This window comes from Phoenix dactylifera, chromosome 4, assembly GCF_051530095.1.
Source record: "Phoenix dactylifera cultivar Ajwa chromosome 4, Ajwa_hap1_PhDact_Kaust_v1.1, whole genome shotgun sequence".
Taxonomy (NCBI): Eukaryota; Viridiplantae; Streptophyta; class Magnoliopsida; order Arecales; family Arecaceae; genus Phoenix; species Phoenix dactylifera.
In genome coordinates, this window is record NC_143193.1 from 3,536,667 (window position 1) to 3,555,102 (window position 18,436).

Genomic DNA, 18,436 nt, shown 5'->3' on the forward strand with positions numbered 1-18,436 from the left:
TTTGGATCTGAAATTTTTTCAGGCAGCTGCATTTTCGGACTCTTTGAATCTTCCATTTGGATATTTCAGCAAGTTTTGGATCCATGTTCTACGATCGAGCAAGTACTGCTTGAAAGATCCTACCTCACTTTGCTTCTAGTGGTCGGCAGTAGAGATGGGCATCGGGCCGTGCCGGGCCCGGCCTGGCCCAGTCCCACCGGGCCACAGACCAAATGGGCTGTGCCTGGCCCGGTCTGTTACTAAACTGGCACGGCCTGCTTAATCTAAAGGCTAAGCCCGGCATGGCCTTAGGCCTGTGGGGTGGCGAGCCATGTCGGGCCCGACACGGGCTGTGCTAGGCACGAGATGGGCCGTGCCTGGTACGACCCATCTGTCCAAAAAAAAATAGCCGTTATGGGCCCATAACGGCTATATTTTTGGCCCATAACGGCTATTTGTGGCTTTTTACCCATTTTGCTCTTCCCAACGGTCATAAAACGGTTAATTTGAGGGTCTATGCCGAACCCCTCCCACCATTAAAATGGCTTTGTATTAATAAATCATTAGTTCCCAACATTTATTAATTTATTAAAAAAAATTATAAATAAAAAAATTATTTTCATTTATTTCAAGGGGGACGAGCCGTGCCTGGCCCGGCCCAGGCTTTTGTGGGCCGTGCCGGGCCCGGTTTAGGCCCTTGTGGGCCGTGCCGGGCTGGCCCGCGGGCAGTGCCGGCCCGAGCCCTAGGCGATCGAGACGGTCGCCTAGGGCCTCGGACCAAAGGAAGGCCTCCGCCTCCGGCCTCCGCCCAGCGAGCTCCTCCAGCGACCAGCGGGCAGCGACAGCGAGCCAGCGACCAGCGGGCAGCGAGCCAGCGACCAACGGTCCTCCGCAACCGGCATCCAGCCTTCCAGGCCAACGGCAACAAGCCCTAGCGTAGCCAACTAGCCCAAGCCCTAGCGTAGCCAACTAGGTAGCCCGTCTTCTCCATCCAACCATCCGCCTGGCACGCCACCGTCTTCTTGCTTCTTAAATCCCAAATAACCAAAGTGGACGGCGTCTTCTTCTTCATCCTTGAGTTCTTAAATCCCTAATCCTCAAGTCACTCAACAGTTCTTCCTCTTCCTTCCCGGCTTCCCGTTCCTCGAATCTCGATAAATCGGTTCTTGAGACTTGACGCCGGCGTCTCTTCTCCAGGTCTGAGGTCTCCTTCTCGTTCTCGGCCCTCCGCGGCTCCGCAGTCCAGCTCCGCCCCTGTTTCCGTTCCGCGGCTCCGCCCCTGTTTCAGGTGAGTTCTCCTTCTCCTTCTGGCTTCTCCAGCAGTTCAGCTCCGCCCCTGTTTCCGTTCCGCGGCTCCGCCCCTGTTTTCCGTTTTCCCCTTTGTTTCCGCGGCTCCGCCCCTGGGTGTCTGCCTGTCTGGCAGTCTGGGTCTGGCCGTCTGGGGAGTGGGGATTTCTTACAGTTTGTGGCTTTGTGCCACTGTAATCAATTTGATTATTCTTGTAAGATGGAAATGCATCGATAGCATTGTGTTTCCCCAAAGTATTGCATTCCATTCCCAAATTATGGCCTTTCTTGGCATTCTTGCTATCTTTAGATTCTTGAAGCATTACATTCTGAATTCATCGGTATGCTGTATAGTCAATAGAAATTCACTTTATGATATGTATGAAAGATTTTGAGTCTCAAACTCTTTGATATAGTCCCGTGCAACTTTTTTTATTCTTTTGAGAAGATGATGTCTGTTGTGATTGAAATCTGGCCTGAGGGTAACCACGCACTGGGGAACGGGGGATTTATTAATTATTTTTTGGGCAGAATGTGCCGGCTGCCGGAACTGTGCCGGCAGCCGGCAGCCCGGCACCCATTTCCACTTTACTATTTATATTTCAATGCTATCAAAATTTTTATTGTCGGATTCTTGAAAATAAATTTTATGTCTATTCTTAAAAATTGATAATAGTTTTTCATGTCTAGGGTCTCCATTAAAATTGAGTTCGGCACCGCTTGTTGGGATTTGAGTTCAGAGTTCGTCGTCGAGTCCGGCACCGCTTGTTGGGACTGGAGTTCGTCGTCGAGTCCGGCACCCCTTCTATTGGCATTTCGGGTTTTATCATTTTCAACTCTATTCTATTTTGATTTGTTTGTAGTGATTGTCTTAATTGTTTGGTTTGATAATATTATTTTTGGATTCAAATGTCTAATAGAAAATTTGAATGTGGGTATGAAAAACTCAAAAAGAAAAGAAAAATCGAAAAACTCATTCAATCTCAAAAAGGTGCTTTAGATAGATTTATTGTCACAAATAAACAAAACACTACATCAAGTTCAACTCAAAACGAAATAGAGTTAGAAGATGATATAAAAAGAACGAAACAAATTGAGATTGACAACCAAACAATATCTAGTGAAGAACACAATAAGAAATTAGATGAAGATAGGATAAATAAGGATAGTGTAGAATTTAATGAAACTAGTTCTATTTCTATAAATATATATGATCCTGGTCAATGGAAAAATATTGATACAAAGTTGAGAGATCTATTAGTAGAAAGAGGTCCAATTAGAGATTATGATCTTCATTTTCCTAGGGATGAAAATAATAGACACTTTTCTACTATACATTATATTCGTAAGTTACCTAATGGCGAAAAATATGATAGAAGATGGTTAGTGTATTCAAAGGATTTGGATAGGGTATATTGTTTTTGTTGTAAATTATTTGATTCAAAGTCTAGCACGAGTCAATTAGTCAATGAAGGAAGTAGGGATTGGAAAAATCTAGGTATCAAGCTTAAAAGTCATGAAACAACTAATGAGCATATCATTAGCATGAATAGGTGGATTGATATAGAAGTGAGATTGATAAAAAATAAGACAATTGATAAAAGTCTCCAAGAACAAATAAATCAAGAGAAGGATCATTGGAAAAAAGTTTTATTGAGAATTATTGCTGTTGTAAAAAATCTTGCAAAAAATAATTTAGCATTTCGAGGAAAGAATGAAAAGATCTATCAAAGCAATAACGGAAATTTTCTAAGTTTTATTGAAACGATTGCAGAATTTGATCCAGTAATGCAAGAACATGTTCGACGCATTCAACATGGTGAAATTCACAATCATTATTTAGGTCATAATATTCAAAATGAATTGATTCAAATATTAGCGTCTGAAATTAAAGCTATAATAATTAAAAAGATTAAAGAAGCAAAATACTTTTCTGTAATACTTGATTGCACTCCTGATGCAAGCCATCAGGAACAAATGACCCTAGTTTTAAGATGTGTAGATACTTCAACAAGTCCAGTAAAAGTAGAAGAATATTTTTTAGAATTTTTAGAAGTAGATGATACCTCTGGAAAGGGCCTTTTTAATGAACTTATAAATATAATAGAAAAACATAAACTTGAGGTTAATGATATAAGAGGACAAGGGTATGACAATGGATCTAATATGAAAGGAAAACATCAAGGTGTACAAAAAAGATTATTAGATATAAATCCTAGAGCATTTTACACACCATGTGGATGTCATAACTTGAATTTAGTATTATGTGATACTGCTAACTCATGTCCTAAGGCTATATCTTTTTTTGGAGTAATACAACGAATTTATACCTTATTTTCTTCTTCTACAAAACGATGGAAAATTTTACAAGATAATGTATCTACATTAACTCTTAAACCTTTATCACAAACACGTTGGGAAAATCGTATTGAAAGTGTCAAAGCAATTAAACATCAAGCTCCTAAAATAAGAGATGCCTTAATTCAATTAGCGGAAACTAGTGAAGATCCTAAAATAAAGAGTGAAGCCATATGTTTAGCTACATATGAGATTGAAAATTTTGAATTCTTATTAGGCATGAATATTTGGTACGATATATTGTTTGCTGTTAACTCAGTTAGTAAGAATTTACAATCTGAAGACATGCATATTGATGTTGCTATAGATCAATTAAAAGGTCTTCTTTCTTATTTAAAAAGTTATAGAGAAAATGGATTTATGAATGCTTTGAATTCATCTAAAGAAATTGCAAATGAAATGGAAATAGAACCTACATTTCGTGAAAAACGTGTGATCCGTAGAAAAAAACAATTTGATGAAAATACTGATGATGAGACAATAAGATCAGCTGAAGAATCTTTTAGAATTGATTACTTTTTATATGTAGTAGATCAAGCTATTTCTTCAATTCAAAGTAGGTTTGAACAATTCACCATATATGAAGATTTTTTTGGTTTTTTGTTTAATTTTAGAAAGTTAAAATCTTTGAATGAAGAGAATTTGAAAAGGTGTTGTCTTAATCTTGAAAACTATTTAAAGCATGGTGAATATTCTGATATTGATGGTCTTGATCTATTTTCAGAGTTAAACGTTTTAAAAGAAATTTTACAAATAGAAACTTGTACCCCTATTGATACTTTAAGTTTTATTAAAAAAACAGATTCTTTTCCAAATGCATGCATTGCTTACAGAATATTGTTAACAATACCTGTAACAGGTGCTTCTGCTGAAAGAAGTTTTTCAAAATTAAAGTTGATAAAATCTTATTTGCGGTCAACTATGTCACAAGAAAGATTAAATGGATTAGCTATATTATCGATTGAAAATAGTATTTTAATGAATCTTGAGTACAAAAGTTTGATTAGCAATTTTGCATCTCAAAAAGCTAGACGGATTATTTTTAAATAAATTTTTAAAATATTTTGCACTTATTAAAATTTATTATTATTATTATTATTATTTTAAAAAAAGGCCTCTCTTAGAAAGTTCGCCTTAGGCCCCCAAATGCATTGAGCCGCCCCTGCCCGCGGGCTGTGCCGTGCTTGGCCCACGAATCGTGCCAGCCCGGGCCCTTATGGGCCGTGCCGGGCTCGGCCCGCGGGTAAGAAATTCTTAACCCAGCCCGGTCCTCTTTTATTAGCCGTGCCTAGCACGGCCCGTTACTGTACGAGCACGGCCCGCTTCGTGCTGGGCAGTGCCGGGCCATGGGCGGCCCAGCCCAATGTCCATCTCTAGTCGGCAGTCCAGTTTGGGCTCAGATAGAAAAATAAAGCTGCTAAACGCATTTCCCATGTGACTGGAGTAATACAAACCAAGTTTGAAGCATCAAAACTGAGCTGGAGTCCAAAGTCAACTTATATCTTAGATAATTTCAAAAGTACATCAAAAGTCCAACTATTTTATTTTGAAAATACTACATATATGTATATTTATGTATGTGTGTGTATATCCAGTCGCCCTCGATCCAAATAGCAGAGAGCTAGCTTTCATACCCTCGAATACCTACCATACTTGCCCATTCAAGGGCATGAAAGCTAGCTGATTAATGATATTTGGATCGGGAGCGAGTAGACTTGCTCTCGCGAATACTTTCGGATGCTACCTACACCATTGTTTGCTGCCATCTTGCCAGACCACTACGACCACAGCCATAATCCCACCCCTTTCTTCCGCTGTTATGCTACAAAAGAAGAGAAAAAAGAAGGGAAGACTCGCTCTTCTCTTCTCTCTCCTATTTCTCTCTCTTATTTCTTTCTTTTTTTCTCTCTCTCTATTTATCTCTCTCTTTACATGATCTGGGGCTTAGTAGAGGTCCTAGGTCTTTACTTTGTGGACTCCAGATTGGCCCAAATAGGAGGTCCAGGACTGGCTTAGTTGCTTAGTTTCTAAGATAATGATAAAATTAATTATATTTTAATGATATTAAAGCAGACGAACCTGACTTGTCTAACTCAAGTGAAATTTTGAAGCAAGAAGAGATAAGTAATCTAGTGCCTCAAAGTATGGTTTCTGATCTTTGGTAAAATTATAATTAATGTATTAAATTTGATTGTGATCTCTATTTTATATTTGAATAAACAGGTCATGCATGTTATTATTATGGTAATAATTGTCTTAAAATATGTTATGTATTATAATATTCATGCAAGATGAAATTTGGAAATTTTGACTAGATAAATTATAAAATTTATTTTATATATGTATTCTCAGCATGGTGAAATGATTTGGCTCCACCAATGGAAATTATTCATTGGCCTTGTCGACCTGTAATTGAAAAACTAATTTCGACACCGAGCCACTGGTGATTAAAATAATGGTATCTGTTACCTGGCGCTTGGTACACCTTGTATCTGCTATTTGACCCGTGCCACTAGGTTACATGGCCATAGCTTGATGTTGGGTCTCTATTATTAGTTTATGAAATTAATAAATATATATGTGTGTTTTATGAAAATTTGATTTATTTTCAGTCGTTATCTTACTATTATCTATTTATTTGGCATGCTTAGATTCCACTTTGTTGTGTTATGTTGCTTACTGAGCTAGTACAGTTCATTATTCTATCTTTTTCTATTTTTTTCAGATCCTGATCAATAATTGCTCGGAACTTGGAGGAGTGTGGTAAGAAGATATTCACAATTACTGGTAAGGCTGCAAATTGGTCAGGCTGACCTCTGACTCGTCTCGACCCGTTTAGCCCTTATCCGACCCGTTTTTAAGGACCCATGGGGCTGGGTCGGGTCTCACATTGGATCCATTTTATTTTTCGGTTCGGGTCTAGGTTTACTGAATCTTGACCTAACCCGACCCGACTCAAACTCGGATTATCCATTTTGGGCCTCAGGCCCACGGCCTATAGGCTGCAGGGGATTATCCATTTTGAGACTCTTTGCTTGAATCATTTGAGAATATGATGGGACTACGTTCTATTCGCCGGCAATGGCATCATTATTCAGTTTCTGGAGACGTGTCTAATTTTGGGTGGCCAGGTAAATGACAGCAAATTAGTCTGTACATGCTGAAAACAAACATTGAAAGTTTTTGAGTTGATTATCATTTTTTTGTGATTCCTTAAAGTTGAATCCTTATATGAGAGGTTGGGTTTCATGAACTTGATTGAGGAACTGTTACCCAATGCCCCACCAACTGCCATGTGCTTGTGAGTTGATCCAGGATTGCTTGAAACCTTGACAAAAAAAAAAAAAAAAACATTGGCTTGTGCTAGCATGTACATTGTTTCTATCAATGGCTTGAGTCCTGCTGATGTTGGAAATAATGCAAGAGGACTGCAGCTTCTTGGGATCTTTATATCCAACCAAAGGAACACATAATTAAGTGAAATCTGACCTACCTAATCACAAACACTTAATTTCACTTGCATGTTAATATACTGTATGCTAAAATTTGGTACTTTCAGCTTCAGGCTGTGAATTTATATTATACACCTAGAATTATTTTTGTGATGCCTCGTATGGGTTGTTGTGCATAAGGGGCAGGATACTTGATGATTGGACCCTATTTTTGCCAATGATCCTGATGTTGGAAGTTAAACTGTAACCTATGTGCCTACCCTACTTGACGTGTTCTTCATGATTTTTGAACAGATTGGAATGTTTGATCATTAATATTAACAGCTGATGTTTTGAAATGACAGTGGAATGGGTCAATCTATTTGGGACCAACCCACCCCCGCGTAGCAGCCCCCACTGGGCCCCCGCCCCGCCAGGAGAATGTTCGATACGGGTGGACACCATCCTTTCCCGTCCGAAGGTGAGTACGTCATACCTGGCACTACCAAGCTATAGGTGGAAGGAAAGCATAACCGCCAATGAGCCAACCGGACGTGGGGGATCTAGTCTCCGAATTTAATCGACGCCCGTGTGTTTCGAACCCGGACAATTCGGACGGAATTATCGCTCGCTTACCATCAGGCTACCATCTTGGTGGCGGCTTTTTCCCTTTCTTCTTTATAGCGGTTTTTTTTTTTTTCTTTTATTAAATCGGTCGAAGGAGGCGGGAGGGAAGAAGAAAGAGATTAAAAGAAAGCAAGAGAGAGAGAGAGAGGACGTCTCGCGCGCGCAAGAAGTCGGCAACTGTCGGAATTGGAGGCTCTCGTCCGCCTTCGGCTACCACGGCTAGTTCCTGGAGTCGGCGATCAAGGCGACGACACGGTAGAGGAGGATGGAGGGCCGGGAGATGGGGGAATTCGCCGTCCGCCCTTGATGGCTCATCTGGGGCATCATCACGGTGCGCTTTTCTGTGGGCCTGTTCTGGTCCACCGTTTGGTATTGGGTAAAGAAACGCACGGAATGGACGGCGGAGATGGGATCTGATGGTCCTACGGCGGGCTTAAATTAATGTGGCAGTGCGTTGGTGGAAAATTCTCTTGCCGGTGTGGGGCCCGCATGCTTTTGGTCCGGATAAATGCGAAGAGAACCTTGACATGGTAACCCGTATGACGTGTCGAGCTTGTGGGCCTGGAGGTGGCAGACGGGCCACGTGAGGGAGTGAGAAGGTATCTCTGGGAATTCCGGTATCCTTCGTGAGGCCTGCAAAATGCAGGTGGCCGGGATTTTCGGCACCGGCCCTCCGATGTCTAAGTCAGAGGGGGTAAACGTATAAGAGGAAATATATGTCCAGAGTTCCAGCGTCCAGCCCCCTTTAAGATGGGAGGGTTCCCCTTTTATAGAGGGGTACTGGATTACCTGTGATATGACGGGGCGAAGTTACCGTATGATTAAGCATGTCGTATGAATTAATGTTCGATCGTGTGAGTTAATGCTTTGCCGTAAGAGATCAGGCCGGAGCCAAGGAGTTGTCATGGCTGATCGGACGCAGCCGAGCAGATTTGCCGTGGAGGGCTTGAGATCCGTAGATAGCAGGAGTCATGCGTATTAATTGTTGAGTAAGCTGGAGGTCTGCAGAGACCATGCGCATTAATTGTTGAGTAAGCCAGAAGTCTACAGAGACCATGCGCATTAATTATTAGCGGCGGTGGCAGGGCATGGTCTCTCGTCGAGCTGCAGAAGGATGTGACCGCGACAGGTGGATGGTGAGGTTGGGCTTCCGAGGTCGGGCGCCTGGTCGGGCACCAGGTCGGGCGTTTTGAGGTCGAGCGCCTGGTCGGGCGTCCGAGGTAGGGCGCTTCCGAGGTCGGGCACTTCTGATCACGTGCTGGCGATGTGCTCACGTGCTTTGGGGCGATTTTCATTCCTCCAGCACTACCCTCCGACTTCCGAGTTCGAGCCGTTTTGCAAGCTCGGGCTCGGAAAGTAGTTGCCTTTATTGCATTAGTGGGGGCCAGTGAGCCTTAAATTATTCCGGCGTTCCGCGCGTTTCAGGGCATCTTTAATGAGAGGAGATGGGGCGACGCCCTTTCGTCCTTCGAGGTCGCCTCGTGTAGTGGGCTCATGATGGGGCTTCGAGATCCGATGGGACACTGTGATGGGGACATCAGCTAGGCCACCATTTTATTTGCATGTTTATTTTATTATTTTATTTTTGGGTTTATTTGCATTTTAGGGTTTATTTGTGTATTTTGGATTTATTGGGAATTATTTTGTGTAAGGGGGTTTTATTTTAATTGTTCTTATTTGGGCCCTATTTATAGGGGACTTTTATGTTGATTAGGGTTAATGAAGAATTAAGCATTTTCTTTCCCACGTTTTCCACTTCTTTCTTTCCCCTTCTCGTTCTTCCTCTCCTCTTCTCTTCCTTTTCTCTGTCGTTTCCCTCCCTTCCTCTCCTCTTGTTCTTCCTCCCTATTCTCTGTTCACTATTTCAGAAATCAACTTATCAGCACTGCAGCCATTCCACCTCCTGGTTCGTCATCAACTTGGTATCAGAGCCGTACGCCTTGCTCTGCCAAAGCGTGAATCTCTGGTTCCAGCAGTCGGAAACAAGGCAAAACAGGGCCTACGTCGACTCCCCTCCACCAACAATCGGAGCAGGCACCACCCTCTCCAACAGATAGCCCCGTTCTTTATTAAAAAAAAAAACCAGAATGTCAGGGTACTGTTCGTCTTCCCCGTCCGTCCGCTGTTGCTGCCGTCGTCGCGGCTCTTCCGTTTTACACCATTCGAGCCAGCACCCGACGCCACCACCACCTGCGGCCACCGCCACCGGTGTATGGCCGAGCATCGCCGGATCCCCGGATTCCAATTGGCGCACGAACTTTACCGGTACCTCGACCACGGACACCGGAGCGTGTCGACGGGCCACGAGTGACTCCCGCTGTCGGAAAGAAGAAGAGCGTCGCCGCTTTATTTTCAACCCTGTCCCTCGGCACTGTCGACGCACCCGCCGACCGCTGCACACAAGGGAATTCCGGTAGCCACCACGCTCGGCCGCCGCTTGTCACCGCCGACTACGGAGCTGCGGAGCTGCGGCAGCGGACTCCGTCGCCGCTCCGTTCGGCCGTTCCGCCACTGCCGCCGAAGCGCCCGGATCATCCTCCCGAATCGCTCGGGAGGTTGAAGAAGAAATCAGGTAACGGGCAAGTCCTAAACCCGTTACCCACAACCCGGTAACCCGGGTCCAACAAGTATACAAAAAAAAAAAAATTGTTTGCACGTGATCTGCACGTGCTGGGCTTCACAGTTATCGGAGCGGATTTCATCCGAAGCCCGAACCCGATAATCCGAACCCGTTAAGGTTCAAAAAAAAAAACCTGCTTACCTCTAGGGTTTCGCCGCTGTCGCTACCGCCGCCGCCTCCGCCGTGCCGCCGAGCATCCACCGAGCTCCGCTCGCCGCTGTTGCCACCGCCGCCGCATCCGCAGCTCCATCACCGCCTCCACCTTCGTCCACAGCTCCGCCGTGCCACTGTCACCGCTCCGCTGCGCCACTGTCACCGCTCCACCTTCCCCTTCTCCAAGCACACCATCCCTCCGCGCCGCCCGAGTCCGCCCGCCGCATCCGCCGGAGGTTCCGAGCCCGAGCCGCCTCCCGTCGCCGCCGAGACCTCCACCGCTTCCGCCGGTGCCACCCCGCCCTAAGCTCCCGCCGAGCCGCACCGTCTGCGCCTCCGCGACCGCCTTCACGGACGTCTCAGTCGACGCCGTCGCCTGCCGCACTCCGCCTCGTCTTCTTCAGCGCCTGCCGCCGGTCCTCCTTCCGCCGAGCCACACCACCACGCCTCCACCCTTCAAACACCACGCCTCCACCCCTCAAACACCACGCCTCCTGAGACCCGCTTTCCCCCTCCCATCGGTCTCAACTGTCAAACCCCCCCCCCCCGTTTCTCTTCCAACCAAACACCAGACCCCGACCCGTCCTTCTTTCCTTTCGGGCCCAGCAAACACACGGCCCACCCGCCCCACCATTTCATCCACGGGCCCATCAAGCCCATCAGGCCGCGCCACCTTCTGCACAGCCACCTGCACTTATTTACTTCACAGGCTCAAACCAGCAGTCCCTCACTACAGAGGCCTGCTCCCACCTCACAAACGCAGCAGGTTCACTTCTCTCCTCCATTTTTCAAGCCCAGCAGACTCGCAAAGGCACTGTGAAAAGATCCAAGTAGAAGCCAATTGAAAGGGTCCATCAGCTGCAACCGCGCACCGATCATCGCCTCAGTCCACGAGTATACGATTCTGATTGACTGCATCCGCTACAGGTAACAGGTTCTTCTTTTTTTTGGGCTTGTTTATCTAATTATATTCTAGTTCTCTTGCATGACAGTTCTATTTTGAAACTTATTTTCTTGTCAAACTACAAAACCTAGAACACTCATCACCACACCCATGCTACCCACCATTTAAATCTAAATATTAAATTAGCACACCTTAGCGGCAGAACAGTTCTCAACATCCATAGATCAGGTAAGCAGGTAATCGATCAATTGGCCAGGTAAGCAGGTGGAAGGCTCCCCTTACTCAGAGAGTAAGGTCCTAATTAAGTAACCACCTTTAACGCTTTCCTAGACACCAATTAGATCAATTTATCAAATATGGCTAGCTCAATGTATCGTTCACTCTCGACTGATTGAGGAGGTTTTAGGTCTCAAATAGGATTTTCATCTCATGTAAATATGAAACTCTTTTCATATGTTATGCGTTTACATCTTATGTAAATGTCATATTATTTAGGTTTACATCCTATGTGAATTTGAAATCCTTTCATATGTTATGTGTTTACATCTTATGTAAATGGCATATTAGTTTAGGTTTACATCTTATGTAAATGTCCTAACCTATTTGGATTTTTATTCACATCTCATGTAAAAATTGCTTAACATATATATACATCTCATGTAAAAATTGCTTAACATATATAAACATCTCATGCATATATTAATTTTCTTTTAAGCACAATCCTAAACAAAATTATCCTTTAATAAACATGATTCTATGATTTGATCATATCTTATGCATATCATGCAAATATCAATTTCCTTTTAAGCTTAGGCATAAATAGAAATTTATCTTTCATGATCATGAATCTTTGATTGAATCTTATCACATACTTCTTATGTAATTTTAGATCTGGAAATTTTAATTAAATATACTATCAACTGAAATTCTGATCATGCAAAATATGATTTTAATTATTGCAATCTCATTGTAATTAAAATTAATTATGCAAGATCTAAATTTTTCAAACAAAAATCTGCATGCTGAAATCTGAAATTTCAGCATGCAGAAATTTCAGTAAGCATATGAGAAAATTTCAGATCAAATTAAATCCTAATCAAGCCAATCAATTTTAATCTAAATTCCATAAACGCGGCTCTGATACCACTGTTGGGATACCCACATGCGTTGTGATGATCGCAGCGGAAAGACACGTGTGGGGGCGTTCATCTCATGAACGTTCTAGGGAACGTAGATTTCAAAAATTTTCTAGAGTTCTCTAACTCTGTTTTATGAAATCTAAAGGAAAGATTAAAATTAAAAGACATGATTAATTTCAAATCTACTACAATTCCTAATTGTATAGAATTTATAAAGATCTAATATTTACCTTTGAGCGGGTAGAACTTCACCGCTATCTGATGATCGTAGGATTTCTGATTCTCTTGAAGCCGCACAAGCGTCCGGCCTCTACAAGTATCCACATGAGGTACAGATCGTTCCAAGATCTCACCGGGGTGCTAGCTCCCTTGCAGAGATCATCTTTGATGGCTGAATTCCTCTCTCTTTAATCAACTTCTTGATTACTTTGAGAGGAAGAAGAAGGAAGACGACGAATGTCGAAGGGGAGGAAGAAGAAGACGACGGCTCTTCTTCTTTCTCTCTTGCTCACGCCAAAGGGAAGAAGGAGGGAGAGGGTGGCGGCTGATTGAAGGCTCTAATTCATTATGCATCACGCCTGGTTCCTTTAAATGGGCATCTCATGCCTACACAAATAAGGAATAATTTCATCAACAATCAATCCTTGATTCATCCCTCCAAAATCAGCAACACCTCTTACTTAACTCTATCACAACCCTTACTTAAAAGTGATTGGAGAGAATACAAGAGATGTGCTCGTGCCATGTGGCAATCCGCGTGAAAGAGGAGGAACATCCGGCCCTCCATGTGGCATGGGATCAAACTAGGAAAGGAGAGGCGTCCGCCCCTCCTTTCTTCATGCGTGTGAGAAGGAGGAGGGGCGGACGCCCCTCCTTCTTTCCTTCTTTGTTCCACACGGCATGAAGGAAGATCCCTTCCTGATTTTTCATGCATTTATTTCCTAATCTAATTAGAAATTACATGGTCCCACTTGGCCAATTGAATTCTAATCTAATTAGAACCCAATGTGTCCTCCAAATTGATTTATATGAATCCTAATCCAATTAGGACTTGAATTGGACTTCATGAATCAAGTTCCTTATCTAATAAGAAGTTCTAATTAATTAGGCCTTTCCATCCTTATCCAATAAGGTTAAGCCTAATTTAATTAGGTCCAATTAAATCAATTAAATTGCAATCTAATTGTAAATCCTTCTTCTTTAACTCACTAACTTTTAGCGGGTTAAACCAATTGTCAATCAAATTGACAATCAATTTTAATTGCGAATCTAAACCGCAATCCAACCGTCGGAACGATCAAAACCTCTAATGTGTGTGACCCCTGATGAGAGCACAAAAGTGCGATCTACACATTACTTAAATTAGCATTATTGCTAACAAATAATGATAACAGTGCTGCATTAATATTTTATTTTTGTTGGGTGCAGGTGATCGTAAATCAAAGTTAAAATGCGCATTGGGTCCAAAAGATGCATCACCGTAGGTGACCAGTCAACCGCATGGTTCAACCCCAGTTGCACATTAGAAGGAGTCTAAGTTCAGCAAGACAGTTCACTGCAATTAATTCTCAGCATCTCGTGCATCCCAGCTTCTTCTGCATCTTAAGCCCAGGTGCCAACATTCCAATTCTTCCGTATGCAATCTCCCGCACCCACAGCTCTCCCAGCCGAGTTGTTTTTCCTCTGTTTCTTTCCAAAACGAAGCATCCGGGTCTACGTTCACAGCACCTCCCAGCCTTCTCCCGTGATCAGCTCGCTTCCGCTCATCCATGAGTCCAAAGCCACGCGTCCCAGCTCCCAAGCATCCCGTGTCCGTGCGATTCTCAGCTTCCTTCACACGTCCGCATGCAGCTCTTCTCGGATCTCCTTCCTCCCCATGTCATCCCGGTTCACAGCGCCTCCCAGCTTCAGTGATCTCAGCGTTGGATGATCCAGTCGTCCGCAAGCCGGCTCCATCTCCACATTCTTCCGCTGTTAGCTCCCTCCCGCGAAGCATCACCTCATCCCAGCATCCTGCGAAGCATCTCCGCGTCCGATTCTTCTGGATCCTTCTCCCCACCGGCGTGTCATCCTTCCATTCGAGAGCATCCCCATCTGTTGGCATCCGCGGCTTCCGAGTTCAGACATTCCCCGCGTCCGTGATCTCAGCGTCCCAGCTCCCAGCTCTTCCGTTCGCCAGCATTCATCATCTCCTCCCAGCGATTTTCCAGCAAAGATCTGACTTCATCCCAGCATCCAATGCGTCTCAGCCTTCCGAGTTCGCATCCCAGAGCCTCCAGCCGTCCGCGTGTTGATCTCCAAAGCCCAACCATCCCGTGATTTCAGCATCGGCGACCAAGCTTCCGCGCGAGCATCTCCGCATTCCAGCCGTCCGCTTCAATCGCGTCCGCGTGCAAACTCCATCCGTCCACGTTCCACCTCCCAGCGACGGATCCTTGCCGCGTCTGCAAGCCAACCGTCCGTGATGATCTCGTGCATCAGATCTCCTAGCATCCCGCGAAAGGTTTCCGCGTCCGATTCTTCCGCATTCACAGCCTCATCCGGTCATCTCCACCGCGTGCGAAGAAGTGATCGAAGGCCAGCTTGACACCTCTCTCGGTTGGGGGGAGAGTTGTTATATATATCCCCCATTCGGTGAACCAGGAGGGTCAGTCCCCATTCAAAGAAAAAAACAGAGAGAGGAAACAGGGGAGGCCCTGTTTCCGAAAAAAAAAGAGAAAAAAAAAAGAAAGAAAATGAAAGGGGGATTAATGTGTGAAATGGAAGGCTAAAGTCCTAGGGAGGGTGATGGAGGAACCTTTGATGTATTGCTCTTTGAAGTAAACTCTAAACTTTTGCTTTCAATGATTTATATTTATTGACATGTTCTTGATCCATGCGTAGTTATTTCGTAGATAGATCTTTAATGGATTATGATTATTGATATATGGATTGCTTTAGTATTTGATTCGTCGTAGACGTAGAAAGCACGATGAATGCTTAGAAATTGAGTTCATATGTTCATGAAACATATACCATGATTAGATCTATCCTACATTTAATCTTTAATCAAGAACCATAGAGTTTATTCATTGGATGCAACATCATCAATGAGGATTCCAGATCCCTACCATCTTTATTTCATAGAACTTTGTTTATTGATATATTATTTTCTGCTTTTAATTTCTGAAAATTAAAACATCATTTTAATCCATAAATTTATTGAATTAATTAATCTGAAATTATACGAAGTAATCTCATACATATTTCGTTCCCTGAGGATTCGACCTCGGACTCCCGAGATTTTACTACTTGTACGATTCTCCTGCACTTGGGAGAACAATTTTATTTTTGCATCAAGTTTTTGGCGCCGTTGCCGGAGAACGGCTGATTTATTAGTATAATTTTAGATTTAATTAGTACTTTAGTAGTTAATCTTTTTCTTTCGAAAAAAAAAAATCTTTATTGCTGTTTTTTTAATTCCCTGCACAGTCTGCATCAAACTCTGATATCTGAGTAATCCACCGTCTGATTGCACTCAAATTTTGTAGGCTGCTGTAGGACACATTTTTCTTTCATCTGAACGGTCTGCTTGATATTCTGATACTTTTACGACCATTAAAGTAATATAAACTTTGCTGCTGTCTGCTTTGAATTTTCTGTGTTTAATTTTTTTGTTTAGAATCAGAATTTTATTATCATCATATCTCATTAACCCTTGTTGCTACTTGAAAATTGATAAGAACTTTAAGAAAAGATCAAGGGTAATCATTAAAAAAAAAAAAACAAAAAAAAAACAAACAAATAAATAAACTCTGAAATTTTGTATGCTAGGTTGGAATAGGGACAACACTGGACGTCTGAGTCGACAACCTTTTGACAATTCCTTAGATCACATTATTGAAACTTTTTCGCAAAATCTCAGATCTGGTGAGATGGCTGATGATGTAGGAAGTCACCATGGTAATGAAGGTAGACCCCCAGTTATGACACTTCGACAATACTTACATCCCACTAGGACTAGTCAACCTTCATGCATGATTATTCCTGAAAATGTAGGACACTTTGAAATCAAACCAGGAGTAATTCAATTGCTGCCAAAGTATCATGGAATGGAATCCGAGAACCCTTATCTTCATCTTAAGGATTTTGAGGAAATTAGTATCACATTTAGAGTGCCAAATGTATCGGAAGATGTCCTTAAATTAACCTTGTTTCCTTTTTCCTTGAAGGATAAAGCCAAAACATGGCTGAACTCCTTGAGACCAAAATCGTTAGGAACATGGCATGATATGCAAAGAGAATTCTTGAAAAAAATTCTTTTCCGCACAAAGGACTAACTTTTTGAAAAGGCACATTAGTAATTTCCAGCAAAAAGACCATGAAACATTTTATGAATGCTGGGAGAGATTTAAAGATTTGCTTCTCTCTTGTCCTCATCATGGGTTTGAAACATGGAGAACCATTAGTTTCTTTTACGAAGGGTTGTCCCCACAGTTGAAACAATTTATAGAGACTATGTGCAATGGTCTATTTCTGAAAAAGCAATCCGATGAGGCATGGGACTATTTAGACTCTCTCGCAGAGACTGCACAATTATGGGATACAGGGGATAGAGTGAATAAACCTTTGCCTAAGACTACTAGCATTCCACACGGGGGCCTTTACAACCTTAATACTCAGGATGATATTCAAGCTAAAATGGCAGCCCTTACTAGGAAGGTAGAGGAAATTGAACTTAGAAGGACTGAACCCGTCAAGACCGTAGAGCATAACAACGAGTGTTGTAGGATTTGCGAGATGCCTGGCCATCTCATCACTGATTGCCCCACAATACCCGCATTCAAGGAAGTCTTGCACGATCAGGCCAATGTTATGAATACCTATCAAAAATCTTTCAATAATCCTTTTTCGGGTACTTACAACCCTGGATGGAAGAACCATCCAAATTTCAGGTGGAGGAATGACCAACCTGAACAAGTATATAACCCAACTCCTCCACCTCCGCACCCTCATTATGCACATGCACCCCCTCAAAAACCCAGTCTCGAAGAAACTTTATAATCTTTTATGCAAGGTCAAGCTAAAATCAATGATGAATTAAGAAATCAACTGACAACGCTGACCACTGCTTTAAGTGCTCAAGAGAAGGGTAAGCTACCAGCTCAACCACAACCTAACCCTCAAGTCTACGGCGGTAGCAATGCATCATCTTCAACTTCGCATAAAGAGCAAGCAAAGAGTATAATAACATTGCGAAGTGGAAAGATTATTGACCGACCAGTCCCAGAACAAACTCAAGCTATACCTGATTCTGACCCTTTAAAGACAAAAGAAAAGGATAACGAAGAAACTGAAGCACCAACATCTACTGAAAAAATTGAATGTTCTTTTCCTGCACCATTTCCACAAAGATTAAAGCCCTTGCAAAAGCTTGAACCAAACTCTGAAATTCTTGAGCTTTTTAAGCAAGTAAAAATTAATGTACCTCTTCTTGATGCAATCAAACAAGTGCCTTCCTATGCAAAATTTTTAAAAGATTTGTGCACTGTCAAGCGTCGTTTAAATGTCAAGAAGAAGGCATTTCTGGCTGAAAATGTGAGTGCAATTTTACAGCATAACATTCTTCCTAAATATAAGGATCCAGGTTGCCCAACTATCTCGTGCATCATTGGCAATTTTAGGATTGAGCGAGCATTGCTAGATTTAGGAGCGAGTGTGAATTTGTTGCCATATACGGTATATGAGCAACTCGGTTTGGGTGAGTTGAAGCCAACAACTGTGACCTTACAATTAGCTGACAGGTCAGTGAAGGTTCCTAGAGGGATTATCGAAGATGTGTTGGTCCAAGTAGACAAGTTCTATTTTCCTGTTGATTTTATCGTACTGGACACACATCCGGCTTCCAATTCACCATCTCAGATTTCGGTCATCTTAGGACGCCCATTCCTTGCAACTT

General features: G+C 42.9%; 1 protein-coding gene and 1 pseudogene across 1 annotated transcript; one reads left to right on the forward strand and one right to left on the reverse strand.

Moving 5' to 3' along the window:
- The first annotated feature begins 758 nt into the window (after nucleotides 1–758).
- Nucleotides 759–4,779, forward strand: LOC149753600 (uncharacterized). The gene is made up of 2 exons (XM_089930041.1): nucleotides 759–1,267; nucleotides 1,957–4,779. The coding sequence occupies exon 2, from the start codon at nucleotides 2,176–2,178 to the stop codon at nucleotides 4,672–4,674; it is 2,499 nt and encodes an 832-aa protein (XP_089786167.1). The 5' UTR covers nucleotides 759–1,267; nucleotides 1,957–2,175; the 3' UTR covers nucleotides 4,675–4,779.
- Nucleotides 4,780–16,827: 12,048 nt separating this feature from the next.
- On the reverse strand, nucleotides 16,828–16,925 carry LOC148703752 (small nucleolar RNA R71; annotated as a pseudogene).
- Nucleotides 16,926–18,436: the final 1,511 nt, after the last annotated feature.